The 20,290-nt window shown below is 37.6% G+C and overlaps 1 protein-coding gene across 6 annotated transcripts in view; it reads left to right on the top strand.

The window, feature by feature from the left end:
* znf385d (zinc finger protein 385D) overlaps positions 1-15,379 on the top strand; it is a 118,803-nt gene extending 103,424 nt beyond the window's left edge. For 4 of the 6 annotated variants that reach the window (XM_077526614.1, XM_077526610.1, XM_077526612.1 and 1 more), the window contains 4 exons: positions 6,729-7,046; positions 7,132-7,319; positions 10,226-10,318; positions 13,652-15,379. In XM_077526614.1, the coding sequence (XP_077382740.1) occupies positions 6,729-7,046; positions 7,132-7,319; positions 10,226-10,318; positions 13,652-13,888 (836 nt within the window). In that variant the 3' untranslated portion in view covers positions 13,889-15,379. The remainder of the gene's footprint in view (positions 1-6,728; positions 7,047-7,131; positions 7,320-10,225; positions 10,319-13,651) is intronic. The other 2 variants (XM_077526611.1, XM_077526615.1) reach the window with 1 other exon arrangement.
* The last annotated feature ends 4,911 nt before the right edge of the window (positions 15,380-20,290 follow it).

The following is a 20,290-nucleotide window of genomic DNA, read 5'->3' as shown; positions in this document are numbered from 1 at the left end:
GCAACGACTGTGGTTTGTAGTTCTAAAATGATGTCAGGAAACAGCGATGACAGACCACTTTTTACGGCCCAAAAAAAATTTGCCTCTGTGGGATGTCGGCTGTCGTGTGAAAGGAACTTCTTCACTGGTGTGTAATGTAACATAACCAAATTGCAATTTAGCATAACAAATTTTCCCCTAAGGTGACTTGGGTGCAACAGCACTTTGAAATCTTAATTCATGTCTCAAGTATCTCTTTTGTCGTGTGTAACGTTACGTACGGTATACATAACATGACATCACTCACGTGTAACTGGACATTTTGTAACTTGTTTATCACAAAGTTTACGTCCAACCGAACTATTAATTCACGTGTAATGTAACTAGCGTGTATCATAAATCTTAACTGGCACATAACATAACGCAACTTGTGTGTAATTCAGCTAGCTTGTAACCACACTTGAGTTGTAAACTAACACAACTCGCATATAATTTGGCTTACTTGTAACCTAACTTTTATGTCACATAACTGATGTGTAACCTAACTCTTAAATCACGTTATAATGTAACTAGTCTGAATCGTAACGCTTAACTGTCATTTCATATAACACGTGTATAACTTAGCTAGCTTGTAATGTAACTTAACACAACTTGCATATAAATTAGCTTGCTTGTAACGTACGTGACTTTTATGTCACAATTGACGTTTAAGCTAACACTTAATTTAGATGTGATGTAACGGTTACAATACACACTTTGTAACCGTTAACTGCCGTGTAACATAATATAATTTGTGTATAATTTAGCTAGCTCGTAGCATAACTTGTATGTGACCTAACAAAACTCATACATAAATTAGCTTGCTTGTAATGTAGTGTATGTTTAGGGACTCTCCCACTAATTTGAATGTATGACTGGATAGATAGCCGATAGCCCATACAAGCCCATACAAGCCCATACAAGCCGAGGAGCAATATGGCGGTCTCACGGCTTCAAAAGTCTCAGCCTATCGGCTCTGTAGTCGTATATTCAGATCAGTGGAACCTCCTAATTGAATGTGGATTAATTAGGTTCGCTTCTTCAGCTCTGATAATCGTAGGTAACTGTGTAGGTAGACAACAACTTTATTGATTAAACTTTCATTTACATTTTTTTTCTGATGCTTGCCCAACAACGTAATTGTCCCGAAGTCACTGCCAGGTGGATTCTTAAATCCACCGATCTCAGCCAGGTGTCACACAAAAACAAAAAGACTAAAAAAAAAAACAATAACATCGCCATTCCCGCCGGATAACTGACTTAAAGCCGCGACTGAGCATCTGAGAGGAATCAAAGAAAGTTTTGATTTGCATTCGCTGGAGTTTGTCATGGAAATAAAAATCTATAGTACACAATATACTTGAATGATATGCTTGCATGTATGTGAAACACAACACAAAATGTAACTCCCACTCGTGTTCCATAACTTATTTGGCAGGTATCGTGTATTACTTGCCTTTAACGTAACTTGCATGTTATGTAATTAATACGTTGCCGTGTATTATATGAAAGACACGCACAAGATTCTTGTTGCAATATTGTAAACTTGTCACGCACGAAGCGTCGCCACGGCGACCTTCCTGGCCGCGTTGGCGCTCATTAATCATCCTGAAAGACACCTGCGCATTCCTGGCGCCGTCCGACTCTGCTTTACCCACAATGCACTGGTGGCACCTGCTAATGAATATTAATACACAAGAAGCAATCACATCTTTTATATTAATATTGTGTTTTATATATTTATTTGGGAAATGTGCCCAAGAACAGCTCATTTACTTAAGTTGGTGTAAGCACTGCAGCTATTATATTTATGATATGATTTTGAAATAATGTGGAATAAAAACACTTCATGCGTGGACGTAAGGCTGAAAGTTTAATGGAGGAATCATTACTAAATTTTTACTTCCTCCATTAACTTAATGTGAGTGAGGACTAATGGACAGCTGGACTCACTTTGTGTGTGTTTGTGTGTGCGCGTGCGTGCGTGTTTGTGCGTGTTTCAGTTAAGTGGTTGATGAAAGTTAATCTGATGTTTCATATGGTCAATATTGAACTTAACGTGATTTTACATGAATGTTTAAAATATTAGTAGGAAAATAAGAAATATTAATCATACAAGAAAAAATGTATACTACACTGAATTAAAAAAAAAGCAATAATATTTAAAATATTATGAGGAAGCGAAGTAAAAAAAAAGTCAAGCAGTTAAAAAATAATATTTTGAAAGAACATTTTTAGAATATTTTTCTAATATTAAAATTTTATGAGAAAACATTGTTTAAGAATCTGTATTTTCTGAGAATTTTTTATGTATTTATTTATTTTTATTTAAAAATATTACTGAAGCAAACTTTTAATGAAAATGTTGGACTTTTCTGAGATTTAAAAAAAAAATGTTTTAGCGGAAAAAGGTTGCTAGAGAAAAAAAAAATTGTCAAAGCAAATGTCAAAAGTGACACAAGAAAAAAAATACAAAAAATGTCCAAATCTTGTGATGAAAAACATTATGAAAAATGTCAATTTTTTTTTAAGAGTGTTTGGAATGGGGTTAAAAAATGACTTAAATAAAGAATAACTAGGGATGTTCAAGCTACCTTTTGCCTCAGTCTAGCCTCAACTACTGCTGCTCGATGTCAGATTGTTTTTGCCTCAAGTATCAGTGGCTGGTATCGGCATCCACCACGAGTACCCAAGAGCTTAAAGGAATACTTGAGTCATTGAGCCATTTTCAGGAGTAAAAAGTTAATATTTTTTTTATAATTAATGCGGTAACTTCATTATTTTTCATCTGCAATTAGTACCGTTAAAAAGTATTTTTTCTACTTCCTGTTGACTGATGATGACATCACCCGTGCTGAGGAAGTAGGTAACGACCAATCATGGCTCAGTTTGTTGACCAAACCCAGAAAAGAGGCGAGCCATAATTGGCTGTTACCTACTTCCTCAGCACGGGTGATGTCATTATCAGTCGACAGCAAGTAGAAAAATGACTTTTTAAAGGTATTAATTGTACATGAAAAATAATCAAGTTATCAAATTCATTCTGCACAAAATATTAACTTTTCACTGATGAAAATTGTTCAAGTATCCCTTTAAAATAATGCCGTGAGCTTCCATTGTTCTCATTGGAAAAGATTTGGCAAAGCGGCCAGACTTTGCAACCCAAATTAGCCGCGGATCATTGGCCCGCTCTGGGGTGAAATTGGAATCAAAAACAACAACAACAACAAAAATGCGTGATTATGACAAAACGTTAAGATGGCAAAGATTGAACAAGTGCTCAACTGTGTAAGAAGCTTATCGATATTCCGCCGGGAGGTGGGTGGGCGTGAAGAGCTGCCGCGGGATTCGGGGCTTTTAACTTGCGGCGGCGTGTAATGAGCGGCCGCCGCCGCTTTAATGAAAAGCTTTTCATCCAGCTTCCTTCACAAAGCTAATCACATCTCGGGGGACACGTACGATCACACCGGAAGGATGATAGGGGAAAAAATTCCCGCCTTCCTCTTCTACGTCTCCTTGGCCTCATTCCCTCACCCGTTGATGCTTGCGCAATTAGTCTCCGAAACTCTTCTCTTTTTCTGGCAATATTGTCATTTTCCTCTTTTTTTATATTTATTTATGTACATATATTTATAATATTTTACATTATTCTTGTGAATGGAAACTTGATTCTTCTCTTAGATATATCAAGAACATTATTCTTGTAACATTGTTTTTCCTAAAAATATTTAACTTTTGTTTTCTAAAAATGTTTCTATTTTGTTTGATTACATATTCTCTTCTTATACTTTGTAGTATTCACTCTTCGTTGAGTAAAAATGGTTACATTTTTCTTCACCGTTTCGTGAAATATTTCACAAACACATTTTATTTTTTTTGGGGGGTTAAATCCTAACTTATTTCTTGGAGAATTCTGACTTTCATTTTTTTATGCAATGTTTTTTTTTTTGTTTTTTTTTAATGCTAACGGTCCTTTTTTTTTAAATTGAAGTATTTTAACATAATTTTAATGACGTTTGACATTTATAAAATTTCCTTCTATGGAAGATTTTTATGTTGTTCTTGGAATTTAATTTTTTTTTTAATGCAGTTGTTTTCTTCGTAAACAAAATTTGGACTTTTTTGTAGTATATTTTCCTGTAATTTTCCTTTGTTAAATAATAACTTTTTTTCATTTTACATTTTAGCTTTTTGTCATGCATTTTTTTTTCAATGTAAAATTGTGAAATGTTCTCTTTTTTTTTTCCTTCTAGTGTTTTTCATATTCTTGTAAAATGTTGAAACGTTTTCCTCAAAATATTATTGTTTCTCCATTTTTCAAAACTGAGTTTTTCTAAAATTTTCAAATTTTTCTTTTAATCTTTTGCCCTTTTTAATACCATAACTTCATTCCTTTGAATATTTTTCTTATTTTAATTCATGCTTTTTTATTTTTTTTTCTCTTGATATTTATTCTGCTAAGGTTTTAACGTTGTTCTCTTTATTATATTTTTCCTCATAATATTCCCATCTTTACTTTGCTAGAATTTTGGCATTTGTCTTTTTAATATTATGCCTTTATTTTGAAGTTTTGTAGTCTTAATCAACCAAAATTTACCCAGTTTTCTTTTTTATTTTTAAATTTCTTGTAATACTCCAAATTGTTCTTTTAAATTTCCTCAATTTTTGAACAATTTAAATTTTTCCTGGTATTATCGTGTGATCAGAGGAAGAAAATTAGTTTTAGGCTCTTTTTTTGTTGACTTTTCCCTGCATTCCGTGCATTGTATCCTTTTGTGAATGAGTGTCCTGCACTCTTATCTGAGCTCGTCCTTGTGGCGTCCTTGTCCTCACCCTCGTCCTCGTTCGGCTTGAAAGTCGACTTACTTTTCATTGGGCTCATTCCTTTTGCTCCCTTTCCCGTCCACTCTGTTGAGATGGATGGCGGTCGTTAGCTCCATTAGCGATAGCCCATTGACTTGCCCATCCGTCGGGTCAAGGATACCAAATACCACGGGCCAACGTAAACTAAATTACTTTTCAGAGCCACTTTGTGATAAAATACAGACTTTTAATGGAATGGAGAACTCCCTTTTTCATCAGTTTCTGTTCACAGCCGCCCATCACCCAATATTTTCTTTGAGTAACTGTCAACAATTGTATATTTGTCTTATGAAGACGTTCGTGTTCCGTATCATTTTGGCTTGTGTTAGCAGAATGCATTCCGTTCCATTACGTCTGCTGAATGAACGCAGTTGCTCCCGTTTTTAAACTAGACAGCCAACTTGTCCTGGTGTGTCATGTTGCATAGAATAAGAGAAATGACACTGACTGAATTGCACTGACTTCACTATTGATTTTCTCCTCTTTGCCTCACTCTTGACTTGTTTTTGTTGTTATTCTAGTGGTTGCTTGTATTGATCCCAAAAAATGTGATTGATTGATCATGTTCATTCATAGCAGCTGACCGTGGATGACAAGTCATGAGGTGGTAGTTTGTCTCCCAAAATACAAGACTGTCTATTTATTTATTGCTTTACGTCTCACACACAAACACAACGTGTCCTGGACTATAAAGCAGTCAGAGCAGTGACACTCTTATCTAAAAAGTCAGCCCCTGAAGCCCGTTTCACTAAACATCAACTTTGGTCAGCATGTCTATCATGGGGAGACCTACAAAAAAAAGTCTCAAGAAGCAATACTTTAAAAGACACAGAAAGCCTGTCATTTTGCTTTGAAGCGGCCATTTTAGTGTCAAATTGGCAACTTCCAGGGCTTCTTTGAATTATTTGAAAATTCAGCCCCGGAAGCCCATTTCACTCAGCAACATCCACTTTGGTTGGCATGTCTATTATGGGGAGACCCACAAAAAAGTCTCAAGAAGCCATGCTTTAAAAGATACAGGAAGTGTGTCATTTTGGTTTGAAGTGGGCATTTTAGTGTCAATTTGGCTACTTCCAGGACTTCTTTGAATTATTTAAAAATTCAGCCCCCGAAGCCCGTTTCACTCAGCAACATCAAGTTTGGTCGGCATGTCTATCATAGGGAGACCCACAAAAAAGTATCAAGAAGCAATACTTTAAAAGATACAGCAAGTGTGTCATTTTGGTTTGAAGTGGGCATTTTAGTGTCAATTTGGCTAATTCCAGGACTTATTTTAATTATTTAAAAATTCAGCCCCTGAAGCCCGTTTCACTCAGCAACATCAAGTTTGGTCGGCATGTCTATCATGGGGCGACCCACAAAAAAGTCTCAAGAAGCAATACTTTAAAAGACACAGAAAGCCAGACATTTTGCTTCAAAGCGGCCATTTTAGTGTCAATTTGGCCACTCCCAGGGCCTGTTTGAGTTATTTGAAAATTCAGCCCCCGAAGCCCGTTTCACTCGGCAACATGAAATTTGTTATTCATGTCTATCATGGAGAGACCCACAAAAAAGTCTCAAGAATCCATGCTTTAAAAGACACAGGAAATCTGCCACTTTGCTTTGAAGCGGCCATTTAGTGTCAAATTGGCCACTTCCAGGGCTTCTTTGAATTACTGGAAAATTTAGTCGGCATGCTAGCATGAGGTGACTCACAAAAAAAGTCACACAAGATGTAGGCCATTTTGGGTTGTGTGGTTTGCTGGGTGTCCTTTAAAGACCATCTGGCCGCCAAGTTTTGACGACTTGCCGTAATATGCAAAAATCTCCATCCATCATCAGCTTTAATGCCGATGATGTCTCTCCAGATGTGGTTCCGAGCCCCGCGCCCCCGCCGCTCTCCCCCGCGCTCCGTCTGGCACCCCCCTCAGAGTCCACAGCGACCCTCGAGACGCCGACCGACGTTGCGGGAACCTTGTCGTCAGTCCCCGTGGCCGCCCCGGAGGCGACCTCGGAGGTAGGGCTCAACTCGCCATCAGAACCTGAACCGGACCTGGACCCTGACAAAGAACCCGAGAAGGACGCAGAACCAGAAACGGAGGAGGAGAAAGCTCGGCGTCTGCTCTACTGCTCGCTCTGCAAGGTGGCCGTCAACTCGGCGTCGCAGCTGGAGGCCCACAATAGCGGTAAGTGATTCCAATGTTGTGGGCCCACTGAAATTCGACTGCGACTGATGTGACATGGTAGCATTTTGTGTCTGCCAATGAAAAGGTACCAAGCACAAGACCATGCTGGAGGCCCGCAGCGGCGTAGGCTCCATCAAGTCCTTCCCGCGGCCGGGAGTCAAAGGCAAAGTGGCGCCACCGTCCTCGTCCAAGGCGTCGACGGGCCTTCAGAACAAAACGTTTTACTGTGAGACGTGTGACGTTCACGTCAACTCCGAGACGCAGCTGAAGCAGGTGATTTATTTATTTATTTATTTATTTTTTTTGTTTAACTAAATTGATTGTATTTATTAATAATTTAGTTTGTACTTAATTAATTTTATGTACCATATATAACTAAAGTACATTGTATAAATTACCTATAGTTAGTTTTTTAATGTAGGTATTTATTTTGGTTTGAATGCGAGAGTATTTAATGTAAGGAGAGCGGATGTTTGGTGGCTGTCATAATGCGGCGGATCTGGCTCGTCAGTTGCCATGGCGACGCTCCACTTGCATCATTATCAGACAGCTTGTCAAAAAAAAATAAAAAAATCAGCGCAACAGGAATCTTTGTCTCTTTTTGGAAATATCAATATCGCGTTGGCCTCGTTACCGTGGCAACAGTGGTTCTCAACGACGTCGACGACACTCAATCTTCAGTGGGCTGGATGACTTGTCAAATAATAATAATAAAAAAAAGTTATATTGTTCGAGCAAACTTTCATAATGTGACTTTTGAATGTCATGTCTTTGAAAATTCCAAAGTGTATTATTATGAGCTTTTTAGCTCGTTTTTAGCTTGCTAGTTTTGTTAGCCCGTCAATGGTATTTTGCATTGTGTCTTAGCATTAAGCTGTAATAAATTGTAAAAATCTCATAAAAACATTAAATATTGTGCAAGAGTTAATGCACACACAGCCTTCCTTTTGCATTGTGGACTTGTAGTATCAGCAAATACATGATACACTACAAGTATATATATACCAGCTGGCCACTTAGGACCACCCAAAACAAAAGTTACACTGCTGCCATTTTTCTGATGTTATAAAACAACAAGAAAACACATAAAAATAAAAGACTACTATCAGTAGCGGGATTTATCTGAGGTACTAATACTTGGGCAGCCATTTTATGTGGCCAAAATCATGTCAAATGGCTTTTTCCTAATAGAACTTACATCACTGGATGCTAAATGTCATTTTGCGCGCTGCTTCTTGCTTCTAAATCTTTTTTTTTTTTGGCATATAAGCCTTGTAAGTGTGTGGCTTTTGTCGGAGCTCACGCTGAGATTTTCCACCCAGACGTGACGCATCAATTTTTCATGCCGACGGAGAAGAAGAACAAGCAGCAGCCGTTGTGTGCAAGGCCGATCAAACCACGCAAACAAAAATGGTTGTTTATGCAAACAGATGTGGAGTAAATAAAATGCGAGATGATCTCCTCTCTCATATCTGGGGATGTGGCTGTGTTGAAAAAGACCAATCGAGAGCTGTCAAAATTAATCGATTAATCAATTATCAAATTAATCGGCAACTATTTTAATAATCGAGAAATCGTTTTGTCATTTTTTAATTTTAAAATTGCCCAAATCCTTTGATTTCAGAATATCAACAGTAATTTTTCACTGATTTCTGTAGCCCTTCATGAAAGAAGACTGATTATCTATGTGTTTAACCAAAATCAAACATTTGCAAACAACTGCTTTTATTTGGAAAACAAGGACCAAACCGGTAACATAGTACAACATCAATCTGTCACGGTTGAAGGTGCGGAATGAATCTGGTGGAAGGACCCAAAGGCGGAGAAACAAGGCAGGGAGACAAACAGGAAGGGCAATATAACTTTACTTTCAATGACTAAGTAAAGGACTGGATGGGACGTGAGAAGACTGGGGACTAAGACTTGACCAGGAAAGGGGAAGCAGGTACCCATGAAGGGGTGGGACATGAGCGGACTGATCGCCATGACGAGACTGAATGTTTGGCGACTTGGCTTGGACGTGGAGAGACTTGACGTAGGGAAACTTGACTTGACGTGGAGAAACTTGACTTGACTTGACTTGACTTGACTTGACTTGACTTGACTTGACTTGACTTGACTTGACTTGACTTGACTTGACTTGACTTGACTTGACAGCAAACGACACCAACACAGCACGCCACAACAGGACAGGACAAGACAATGCTCCCACAACACGTGAACAGGCACTACTGACTAAATACAACACTAACGAGACACTAACAAGACACACCTGGGAAACACAATAGGCTGAGGGCACTGATTGGTCACACATACTGGGAAGGTAAGACACACGCATGTGGACAAGGTTAAGGAAAACGGGGAGAACTAAGGACAAAATACTACAAATACCTTAAACCAAACAAAACCTAACCACACGGAACCAAAACATGACACAATCCCCGCTTTTTTTCATATACAACATACGAAATGATCACCAATCACTGGTTAATAAACAGTAACAGGGGGAAAAGTTTGTAATACACTTTAATGCAAAATTAAAATGAATCAGATTAATCGATTGAATAATCGATAGATTAATCGATTCTAAAAATATTCGATAGTGACAGCAGTAGACCAATCAAGCTCATTAATCATTTAAAATGCCTCTAATTAACCCCGAATAAAATCCAGCTGTTGTGTCAAAGAAGCTTAATGGTTTTGTACTAACATTGACTGGTATTTGGAACTGTTCATAATTCCCTCCACTTTGACTATGAACTGTCATTTTCTCAGCTCACAGGTTTAAGTGTTCTTTTCTGATTAACCCCAAATAAAGTTTAGCTGTTCTAGTAGGCTTTTTTTAAGCAGAAGCCTGAACGTTTTATGCTAACATTGACCACTACATGTATTTGGAATTGTTCTTACTATCCTCCACCTTGACGAAGGCCAACCTGTCATCTTTTTAGTTCACCAAAGAACTCTGTTGCTAACCAAAACAGCAGCACCAAGCAAAACAGTATTTCATGAGTCAATAATTTTTGGATTACATATACTCACCAGGCTAGCCGAAAAACATCATTTACTGCACTCCGCATTGTGTGTTTGCTCTGTACAATCTGTTCAATCCCTCCTCAACTCTTGTGAAGTGTTTATCGCAGTAATCCAGAAAAGTGTCTTGTTGTTCGTCCTGTCCTCAGCACATCAGCAGTCGTCGCCATAAAGACAGAGCGGCAGGGAAACCGGCCAAGCCCAAATACACTCCTTACAGCAAAGGAGCCACCAAGCAGACGGTGAGATATCTACCCACATTTTTTGCACTACCAACGCACTATTTTGTTGCTTTGATTCAAAAGTAGTTTACAATGACCAGAATTATCTGAATGGGACTTAGATAAGGCACTTTTGAGAGTATCATTCAGCTAAGATAGCTCAGTTACGACTTGTCTGACATTACCACACAAAAAAAAACACGAGCGTCAACGTTTGTAACATTATAAGATTAAAGCGTGAAGACCAAAGATAAGAAGGAAGAAGTGATAAAAAACAACAAAAAAATAATGTCTCCCCCCTATCATTGTGCGAGTTAACGGAGGGGAGCTCAGACTTGTGAGACTTCCTCGCAACGCCCTCCAACAGTGATTGATAAGCCGTGACATGGCGGCGCCGCCAGAGCGCCGCGTTTCCATTATGGATACAGAAGATTAGGCCCGATAACTTTGGTCACCTTTTCACACTATTAGCTTCACTGTGTGTGTGAGTGTGAGTGAGACGGAAGGGCTGCAGCGACAAACACAAATTCACATCAACACCGTCCACCATCATTTGGATTTTGTCTCGCGTTATTAAACTTTACTGTCTTTCATACAATAGATGGTCATTTATTGCACACATTGCCTTCAAATAGGATTAAATTGTCTTTGATGTTTACAAAAATATGTATGTTCAATAAGGATGATGATTACCAAAAAAAAAAAAAACATGTTTATAAGCTTCAAGGCAATATTAACAAAAAAACTTCAACATTAGTTTCAGTTCAGATTAAATTGTCTTGGATGTTTTCACGTTAAGATTTAATAAACATGATCCAAAAGGATACATGTAAGGTCAACAAAGGCAGCACTGACAAAAAACAAAAAAACAAAAAAAAAAACATACATAACGTTCAATAGATCAAAAGATGTTTACCTAAAAACATTTTCATAAAGTTAAATAAAGATGTTGACAAAAAGATGTTTCTAAAAACAACGGTCAAGGGTAAATTAGAAAATTATCTTTGATGTTTACATAAACACATACAAAAGATTCAAAACGTGAAGTTTACCAAAAAAATTATATGGAATTTCAATAAACAAAAACAATTAACATTCACCTAAAAACAAGAATGTAAAGTTTAAAAAATATCATAATTGTTTGGTTCAGTAACAAACTGTCTTTGATGTTTTTAAAAAATGTAAGTTAAATTCATGTTTATCAAAAAAACATAGAAGATTAAATAAAGGTATTTACCAAAAACATACTTAAGGTTCAGTAAAAATTTAATTGTTTCTCATTTAAAAATGTTATGTTAAATGAAGATTAAATTGTCTTTGATGTTTAAAACATTAACATCTTTGTCCATTAAATACTAAACACGTATAAAAGAACAACGGCTAGATTATTCTTTCAAATTTATGAAAAATTCAAGTGTAAGTAAGGTTAAACAACTTCGGGGATTTACAAAAAAAATAAAAAATCTGCCTACATAGATGTGTACGTATGTTAGGTTCAATAAGAACTTTGATGTCTTTGATGTAAAAAAAAACAAGGCAAAATTGTCTTTGAAAACAACAAAAGCACACACAATGAGTTCATTACTCTTAAAAACTACAAAAAAAAAAGTGTTGTGACTCTAAATTGTCTTTGATGGTTACAAAAATACATGTTAGAGGTGGTCAAACACAAAAAAAATGTGTTGATGTTTAAAGACTAAATCATCTTTGACATTGAAAAATGCAGAAACACATTTGTTTCATTCGAGACTCTTTGTAGATGTTTAAAAAAAAAAAAAAAAAAAAAAATCCCGTCCGTTGGTCTCATGGCAACGTGCGTCGATTGCAATTGACCTGAGAGTTGTTATTCAACAGCTATACCGAGAGGGATTTAAATACATCTGCATGCATTTGAATAAAATGACATTTCCAAGATTGGCTGAGAACGATATATATCCTTATAAATTGTATTCAACAAGCGTGTAAGTCAACTTGTGGATGTGATCCCGGTCCATGCAAGGAGAAAGAAACTTTCCACATTTGCAGCAGTTGAAGATTGCATTGGGGTCCATTCAGGTGACAAATGAAAAGGAAAAAGTTTTGGTGTCTGGCTGCCTGCTCATCGTCATCGGCGTGGCTTTTTGGTTGGGGGGGGGGGTTGTAAAAGGTCTCGGGAGGGATGAACGTCATTATTCCACAGTCCATTTCCTCGTCACTTTCAATCTCATTGATTGAACTGCATGCTTTTTTATTATTTGATCATTAGTAGAACCACCGTTTAGTTCAAAGCATCATACAAATTAGCCATTCTCCTGCATGAAAAAAAAAAAAAAGTTAGGGCCAGTAAAGACTAAATTTCTTTGTTTACAAAAACAAAAATGTTCATCAAGGACAAAATAGTTTGTCTTTAAAACATGTATGTAATTTATAGACTAAATTCTCAATTTTAGAAAATCATTTATGCTCGGTTCAACAGCGACAAATTGACAGGCAATTGTTTAGTGTTTTGGAAAGCAGGTTAATTGAAGACAAAATTGTCTTTGATGTTTATGTCAAGACATACGTTATTCGGTAAAGACAGTTTGTCTTTGACGTTTCGTAAAACATGTTACCATGTTTATTATCAAAACACGTGAGCTTCAATAACTAAAGTCTTTGATGTTAACAAAACATGTTGGGATTCAACAACCACAAAATTCTCTTTGATGTTTACGAAAACGTATGTAAGGTCCATCAAACACTAATTCTTTAATATTTACAAAAAGACATGAACAAAGACAAATTTGTGTTTGTTTTGTAAAACATGTTAGCATGTTTATAAAAACACATTAACTGCATTGTCTTTGATGTTTATGAAAATGTACGTAAAGTCCATCAAACACCAATTCGTTAATGTTTACAGACATGAACAGAGACGAATTTGTTTCATGTTTTGTAAAACATGTTATCAGGTTTATAAAAACACTTTAGCTTCAATAACTACATTGTCTTTGATGTTAACAAAACATGTTGGGATTCAACAAGCACAAAATTCTCTTTGATGTTTACGAAAACGTACATAAGGTTTTGTCTTTGAAGTTTACGAACGTAAGTCGATCAAAGACTAATTCTTTAATGTTTCCAAAACGTACACAAAGACATTTGTCTTTGATGTTTACAAAAAACACTACACAAAACAAATACTTTAGCGATACAAAGACAACATTATCGTTGATGTTGATGAAAAACAAACATTAGGGCAGGTTCAAAATTGAAAAAGCGAAAACGAAAACTAGCTGAAACTACGACACCTTACAAACTAATTTACCGATACAGGTGTACCTAACAAAGTGACTAATCCGCACGTGTCCACTGATTTTTCTCCTTCCCCTCCAGCAGATCAAGTTGAGTTTGGGCAAAGATCGTCCGCGCCCGCCACTGGCCGCGCACCTTCTTCCCGCGCAGCTAATGGCCGCTGCGGCTGCCGCCATCGGCAACACGTTCCCGCAGCGCTCCACCCACGCCCCCAGCCCCGCCCTCTTCCCGACACCGCCCCTCCCCGCGCCTCTGCTCCGCCCCGCCCCTGGCCCTATCAGGACCGCCCACCCGCAAATCCTCTTTGCGCCATACTGACGCCCCGATTGGGCGGCGGCGGACCTAACGCGGCGACCAGTCTATGCATCCCGGATTCATGATTGACAGCTGTCAGTCGACTTGTACATCTAAACGAGGGCAATAATGTAACACGCACACACACACACACATGAACTATGCAGTGTCGTTACTCCATGAGTGTCGCTAGGTGGCGCTCACGTTCCTGTTTGCACTTTAACTTTTGTTGACGTGCACGTTTGACGCTAGACTGTGTTCAATGGTTAGACTACGTGTCGTTTTTTGGGGTTTTTGTAGTAGTCCTTGCATATGTATACGCGACTCCCAAAAAAATTGGCAATATTTGGTTTTGGTGTCGAAATTTCCTGACCTATACAGGCGAATTTCATTTGACCTCCTTTAAACGTTTCAATGTCCATCTGTTTTACTCTTTTTGCACAATGTGCTGTTAAACAGCAAGGCACTAAACGGAAAAATTCACACTGTTTGTCATCTATTAAACACGACACAAAAAGGAGAGAGGAGACTTATACAATTCACTCCTGCACTCTCTGAAGATTCCTATCCTCACCCTCTGTTTTGATTTGGTTTAAAGATAAAGAAAGATTTAAAGATTTAAAGATAAAGAAACAAATAAAATAATCTTAAAATAGACTAAAATGCACAGGTAGCCATTTGAGGGAGGCTAAAATCGGGGTAATGTGCTCCCTCTTTCATACACCATTTAAAAGGATTGAATTCAATGCGTTTGGACACACCTGTTGTGAATTTTACCTTTCATCTCCCTGTCGTCGGACAGCAAGTTGTGCACAAAAAAAAAAAAAAAAAGTATTGAAACAATGAACAGATGGGCATTCAAACGCTAACAGAAGGTAACATTAAGTTCACCTGTAAAGGTTATTTTTGGTCATCCTGAAAATTCACACCAAATCCCCATATCAAAAGTTTTTTTGTGAGGAGTGTGTGTGTGGGGTGTGTGTGCGTGTGTATGTGTGTTGTCTGGATCACCGATGCTTCTGTGTGTTACGTGTCAAATGTGTTAAGAGAAAAGTGTTCATTTGAAAATAAAATAAGAGTCCTACTTTGTTAAATCTGCTCATTCAATTCAAGTCATGGGACAGTTCATTCGGTACAGAAGAATCCAAAAATTGCTATGACTTGGAGCATTTTGTGTCATATAAAAAAATCTTAAATATACTGCCATGAAAAAAACACATTAATAATCCCCTAAAATTAGGATTTGGACGCAAATGAGTTCAACGTTTCTGGGAAGGGGAAATTTAATCCCACAGAAATACTCCCTAACCAAGCAAATTCAGCCAAGACAAACATTTGAAATCATTAAATTTCTCACCATGATAAAAAAAGAAGAAGACAATAATCCCATAAAATTTGGAAGAAAATGACCAAAAGGAATTACTTTTGATGTTATAATCTGACCATCTTGCCTCTTGTCAAAAAAATAAAAAATAAATGAAAAAATAAAAAAATAAACAACTAGATCAGCATGTTGTAGACACGCCATAAAAGATAACTGGCCTTCAGTTGTGCGTATGAACATTTGTAAGACGAGCCTTCTGATTTTGCTGCCGAGAGACCAAAATAGCTCAGGAGTCAAAAGTTGAACACACAAACACACAAAGTGCATGTACACGACACGTGTGCACACACACACAACATCTGCCCACGCTTGAATGAACGTACAAGTATTAAGGAGGAGCTGTCGCCCCCTCTCGGTCGTGTTTGTCATCACGCTCCTTCACTATAAAAGAGCAATACTGTACTGGTGATTTTGAGTGGGTCTTCTTTTAATAAATTGCGCCACAATTCAGAATGCAAGATGACATTCTACTGGGTGAAATTCTTTGGTCACACAACCAGGCAAGAACCACGTGACGAAAGCCATCCTACACAAGATGAACAGACTAGTTCAAGTGAATTACACTCTTATCTCAAGGCATCTGGATTTGAGGTCAAAGGTAAGTAAGTAGACTTAAGTGACCTTAATCCTCCTCGCGTACCAATGTAAAAGACATTAGCATTAGCAGCGTATTGACGAAACAGCAGGCGACTTGCTAACCACAACAAAAAGGAAACATCTGGAAGGTTGTCCAGCACGGACGTCATCACCATAATCACACCGTAGCTTTTTTAGCGGCGTGCTAAACAGCAGTAACACAAAGTGACATTAAAGAACATTTTTGTGTCCTTTTCCGGCGTCCGACGCGAGCAGATGCTCTCTGTCTGCTAAATGTTCTTTGAGGTTGGCACAAAAGCGGTCGGTCTTGATGCTGTGACGCGCCGTGCGCTAGCATCTGGGCTTTTAAAACAAATCAAATTAATGTGAGCGTCATGAATGTGGACAGCACAGCCGGGTGCACTTATCATAGCTCGCCACTTTTTATTTATTAATCTCGCTTGATGTTTACTAAGACATCCATTCTTGTTCCGTAACTCTATGAGCTCTGTGAGCTGTGTCTAACTCGCTCGCTTCCTTTTGTTTTTCAACCATTTTAATGCAAATCGCTGGCGTCGGACGGAATCCTTGTACCTCCAAAATCATCACCCCAAAAATGTCATGTTTGTTAAACCATTTAAGATTACAACTTCAAAGAGGGCAAGCCAATCGCCGCACTTAAGAATGGTCGATAGTTTGGGTAAAGGCGAAAACACAAACACCTACACCATGAATGTCTATATGAATGGACAAACAATGTCACTTAACTTGCCATAGCAAAAAGTGAAGCCACCGGCGGCCATCTTACATCCAACACTTTTTTCTCTTCATTCATACCATGTGTCCAATCATATTTAAGCTTCTGTGCCTGCACCAAATAGTGAGTGATTGTGTTCACCAATCTGAGTCACCAATTATTATTTATTTATTTATTTTTATTATCCTTCAAACTCTGCTTTACTTAATCAGAGTCACCAAAACAGGCCCGGTATCAGTGTAAGATGTGATCGGGCTGCCAGATGGTATCGGTGTCGCCTAACAAACACGTCCCGCTACAGGATTGGCTAGAAATTATCCAGTTGACGTCAAACATTGGGAAGAAAATATTAAATATGTCGTTTAATGGGCTCCAGATGGGGGAGTGGAACCGTCACTTGCCTTCGGTGCCGGTTGGCGTGGGTTCACTTGACTTCTCCGCTTGGGAGACCATGTGTGGCTTACATGATGTACACTTGTGTGAGTGAGTGATAAAAAAAAAAAAAAAAAGTAGTTTCAATAACAAAATGTACAGACTGAAATTGTAAAAACGTAACCAAACCTAGGAATATAACCGCAAAATATATTGAATAAATAATAAAATTGATTGACTAGATGATAAATACACAAAATAATTGTTTCAGATGTAACAAATATTGTCAGTTTAGATTGTTAATGTGTTCCGAAAATCATTAAGGTTGTTTTTTGCTATTGTGATTGATTTGTGAACAGCTAAAAAAGAAACCAAACGGAAGCTAACTTGGCTGTACGGACATCACCAGGAAGAGCGAATGCGCTTCAGTCTATTTTTTTTTTTTCCACTCTTAAAGTATCATGCTTTTATATTTTTAAATTTATTTACGTTTTTACAATTTTAGTCCATAAATTTAGTTATTTCGGACAATTGTAAATGGACAATTTCCAGACAATCCTGTAGCGTGACGTCATATGCAGGCGACCCAGATACGATCTGGCAGCCCGATCACATCTGACACTGACACGAGTAACTGGCCGAATGGCGTCAGCATTTTCCCGTCCTCTGATTGGTTCAACTGTTTTATCCTTCTGGTTGGTTGAACTTAAAAATGCGCACCTGACCAGATTGGTTTACAATGTCGACCGTATGATTAAAAATTCATTTTCAAGAAAAACAGAACGTTTTTCGGCTAGGTCAAACACTTTCAGGGCAGCATGTATGAGCGCTACAGCTAGCTTACACAGACAGACAGGAACAAGCAGGTCTGCTGCGTTTGCATCGGCATCTCTGGTGAGCATGATTTAGTTTATTTAGTGTTTTTATGTTGATAAATATTGATTGTAAACTAGGTCAGCAGCTGCTATATTGTAATGTAAATGTACCGTAGACGTTTGAGGTTGTTCAGAGATAATGTAACTCTTTATCATGCTTTAGTAATAATGGTATTCATCCTCAAATACGCATAGTGTGTTTGTACATTATTTAGCAACGTGATAGTGTAATTAAGAGGTGGATTAAATAAATACCCATTGCAGGCCCAGGTCCGAAACTCACTTTACTGGCTTGAATCATAAAATGTGGGTCAATGAGTTTCATTCTAGACTCAACACTTTTTTTTTTTTTTCTTTTGTAATGTTTTCTACCAGATTACATCATTGATCAGTTTTTTGGACACGGAGCAATTTCATGTAATATTTAATGGCTTAGTGTGCCCCAGTGGTGCAAATGAATGATGCAATTTTGTTCTGCTGACCCTAAAGAAGCATTACTTTTAATTTAAGAAGAGATGCTCTTTTTGCTAACTGTAGCAATATCTGGTAAAATAGATATCGAGATACGAGTGACTCAACTTTCGAGTTATTTGAGAAGCAAGTCGTCGTTCGATTGATTTTTTATTTTTATTTTATTTTTTTTTGGGGGGGGGGGGGGGGGGGGGGTTGCACAGGTGCTGTATGGTGGCAGTGACTTGGCAAATATTTAACATTGAATCAAAAAAAGAGGCTTGAAGCTCTTTATTGCAACTCACAGTTGAAGTTTTGTGTCAAGCTAAATATAGAACAGAAAATTACACCTTGTGTATTAAAAAAAACACATAGCTTAGCCTTTTAAGTTTGCTAGCTTAATGCTAATGCTAAATAGCATATCTGTTGATTTTTTTTTTTAAAACACAATTTTTCACATAGGCAAAAAGGGTATATTGTCACAAAAGTTGTATTAACTGGAGCAGTCACATTCAAGTAAAAACCAAAACCCAACGTTTGCTCAAACTTTTTGAATATTCTTAACTGTCTTGTGCAATACCCTGCTAGGAGACTTTCGAGACGACACATTTTCTCAAAACTTTCCATGGAATTCTGCACGGTACGACATATAATAAGTGTCAATCAAAAGTGAACATTGTCGTCATTATAATCATGGCTCCAGCTCTTGTACTGACTCTCATTAGCTTCTGCGGGTGACCTCTACCTCATCACGCCTCCCTGATGATTGACGGCTCCATCCATTATGGACTTATTCATTAGCAGCTCAGACAGGTGAGACGGACTCTTTGACTTTGACGCTTCCACCAAACACTGTGCGGTCTGTCCAAAGGAGGAGAACAAGGGAATGTAGTACAGTATTGTGCAAAACTTGGCACGAACTTTATTTTGAAATAGAAGCGTTCATTTACACCACCAACGTTGACACTTTAGAGTGCCTTGTTGTTGGACTTACTTGTGTGCATGTTAGCAGAAAGGCAGAAGAGCGAGGAAAATAAATGATATTAAAAAAAAAAAAAAATGAGTGTGATGGCTAGCATGCTGACAGGAGCTTTACACTGGCATAGCCGCTTTAGAGTAATTCATTGTTATGACGTGGAAATATTCCAGCCACTGAATGCTTTAATTGTTCATATTTTCATGTTGGTATATGTAGGCTTAAGAAAGATGCTAGATGACGCAACTTTCCAACTCATAGCAGTGGTATTTGATTGACAGTGAAGTGGGGAGTTGCTTCAGGGCCTTCAGCAGACACAACCAGAACATTTTGAGAATTACTTGATTTTTCTCATGTTTTTTTAAAAGCCTTGCTTTACATACTTGACCATATCTTTAATTATTCAAATTCTTCTCTTTGGTTTAGAAGGCATTTGTTTTCACTTTCAGACAATGCTTGAGGCAAATAGAATGCTCTTAGGAAAAAAAAAAAAAAAGTCTGGTAAGAAGAAAAAGAGGCAAAGAACAAGCATATTTTGCATTGATTTGAGATATTTAACCTTTGCAGGGTTATATATATATATATATATATATATATGTATGTATGTATGTATATATGTATGTATGTATGTATGTATATATATTTAGTTATTTTATTGTATACAAAGGTACCTGTGGGAAGTACCAATGGGATCAAACCACATTTACTTTACAAAATTCCACTATCTTAATTCTAAACAAAATATGAACATAAGTGGTAGCAACAATTCCAGACAGCGCATATAACTATAGTCTACATTATTAGAATGTTATTAGAATGCCTGGGATCTCTTCAATTCTGGGGGTGGGGAGAGAGCATAATATGTCTCCTTTTAAAGTTTAGCCTGCCGACCCCCTCCAGGGAGCACAAGGAATATGCTGTAATGAGGGAGGCTGTCACCATGGAAACGGCAAGATCAAAGCCCGTTTTAAAATTGTTGGGGAGTCAGAACATGTCAAATACAAGCTGACAATCTTTAATAACATTTCTTATAACT

This window comes from Festucalex cinctus, chromosome 7, assembly GCF_051991245.1.
Source record: "Festucalex cinctus isolate MCC-2025b chromosome 7, RoL_Fcin_1.0, whole genome shotgun sequence".
NCBI classification, from domain to species: Eukaryota; Metazoa; Chordata; class Actinopteri; order Syngnathiformes; family Syngnathidae; genus Festucalex; species Festucalex cinctus.
This window is presented reverse-complemented; position numbering and strand designations above follow the sequence as displayed.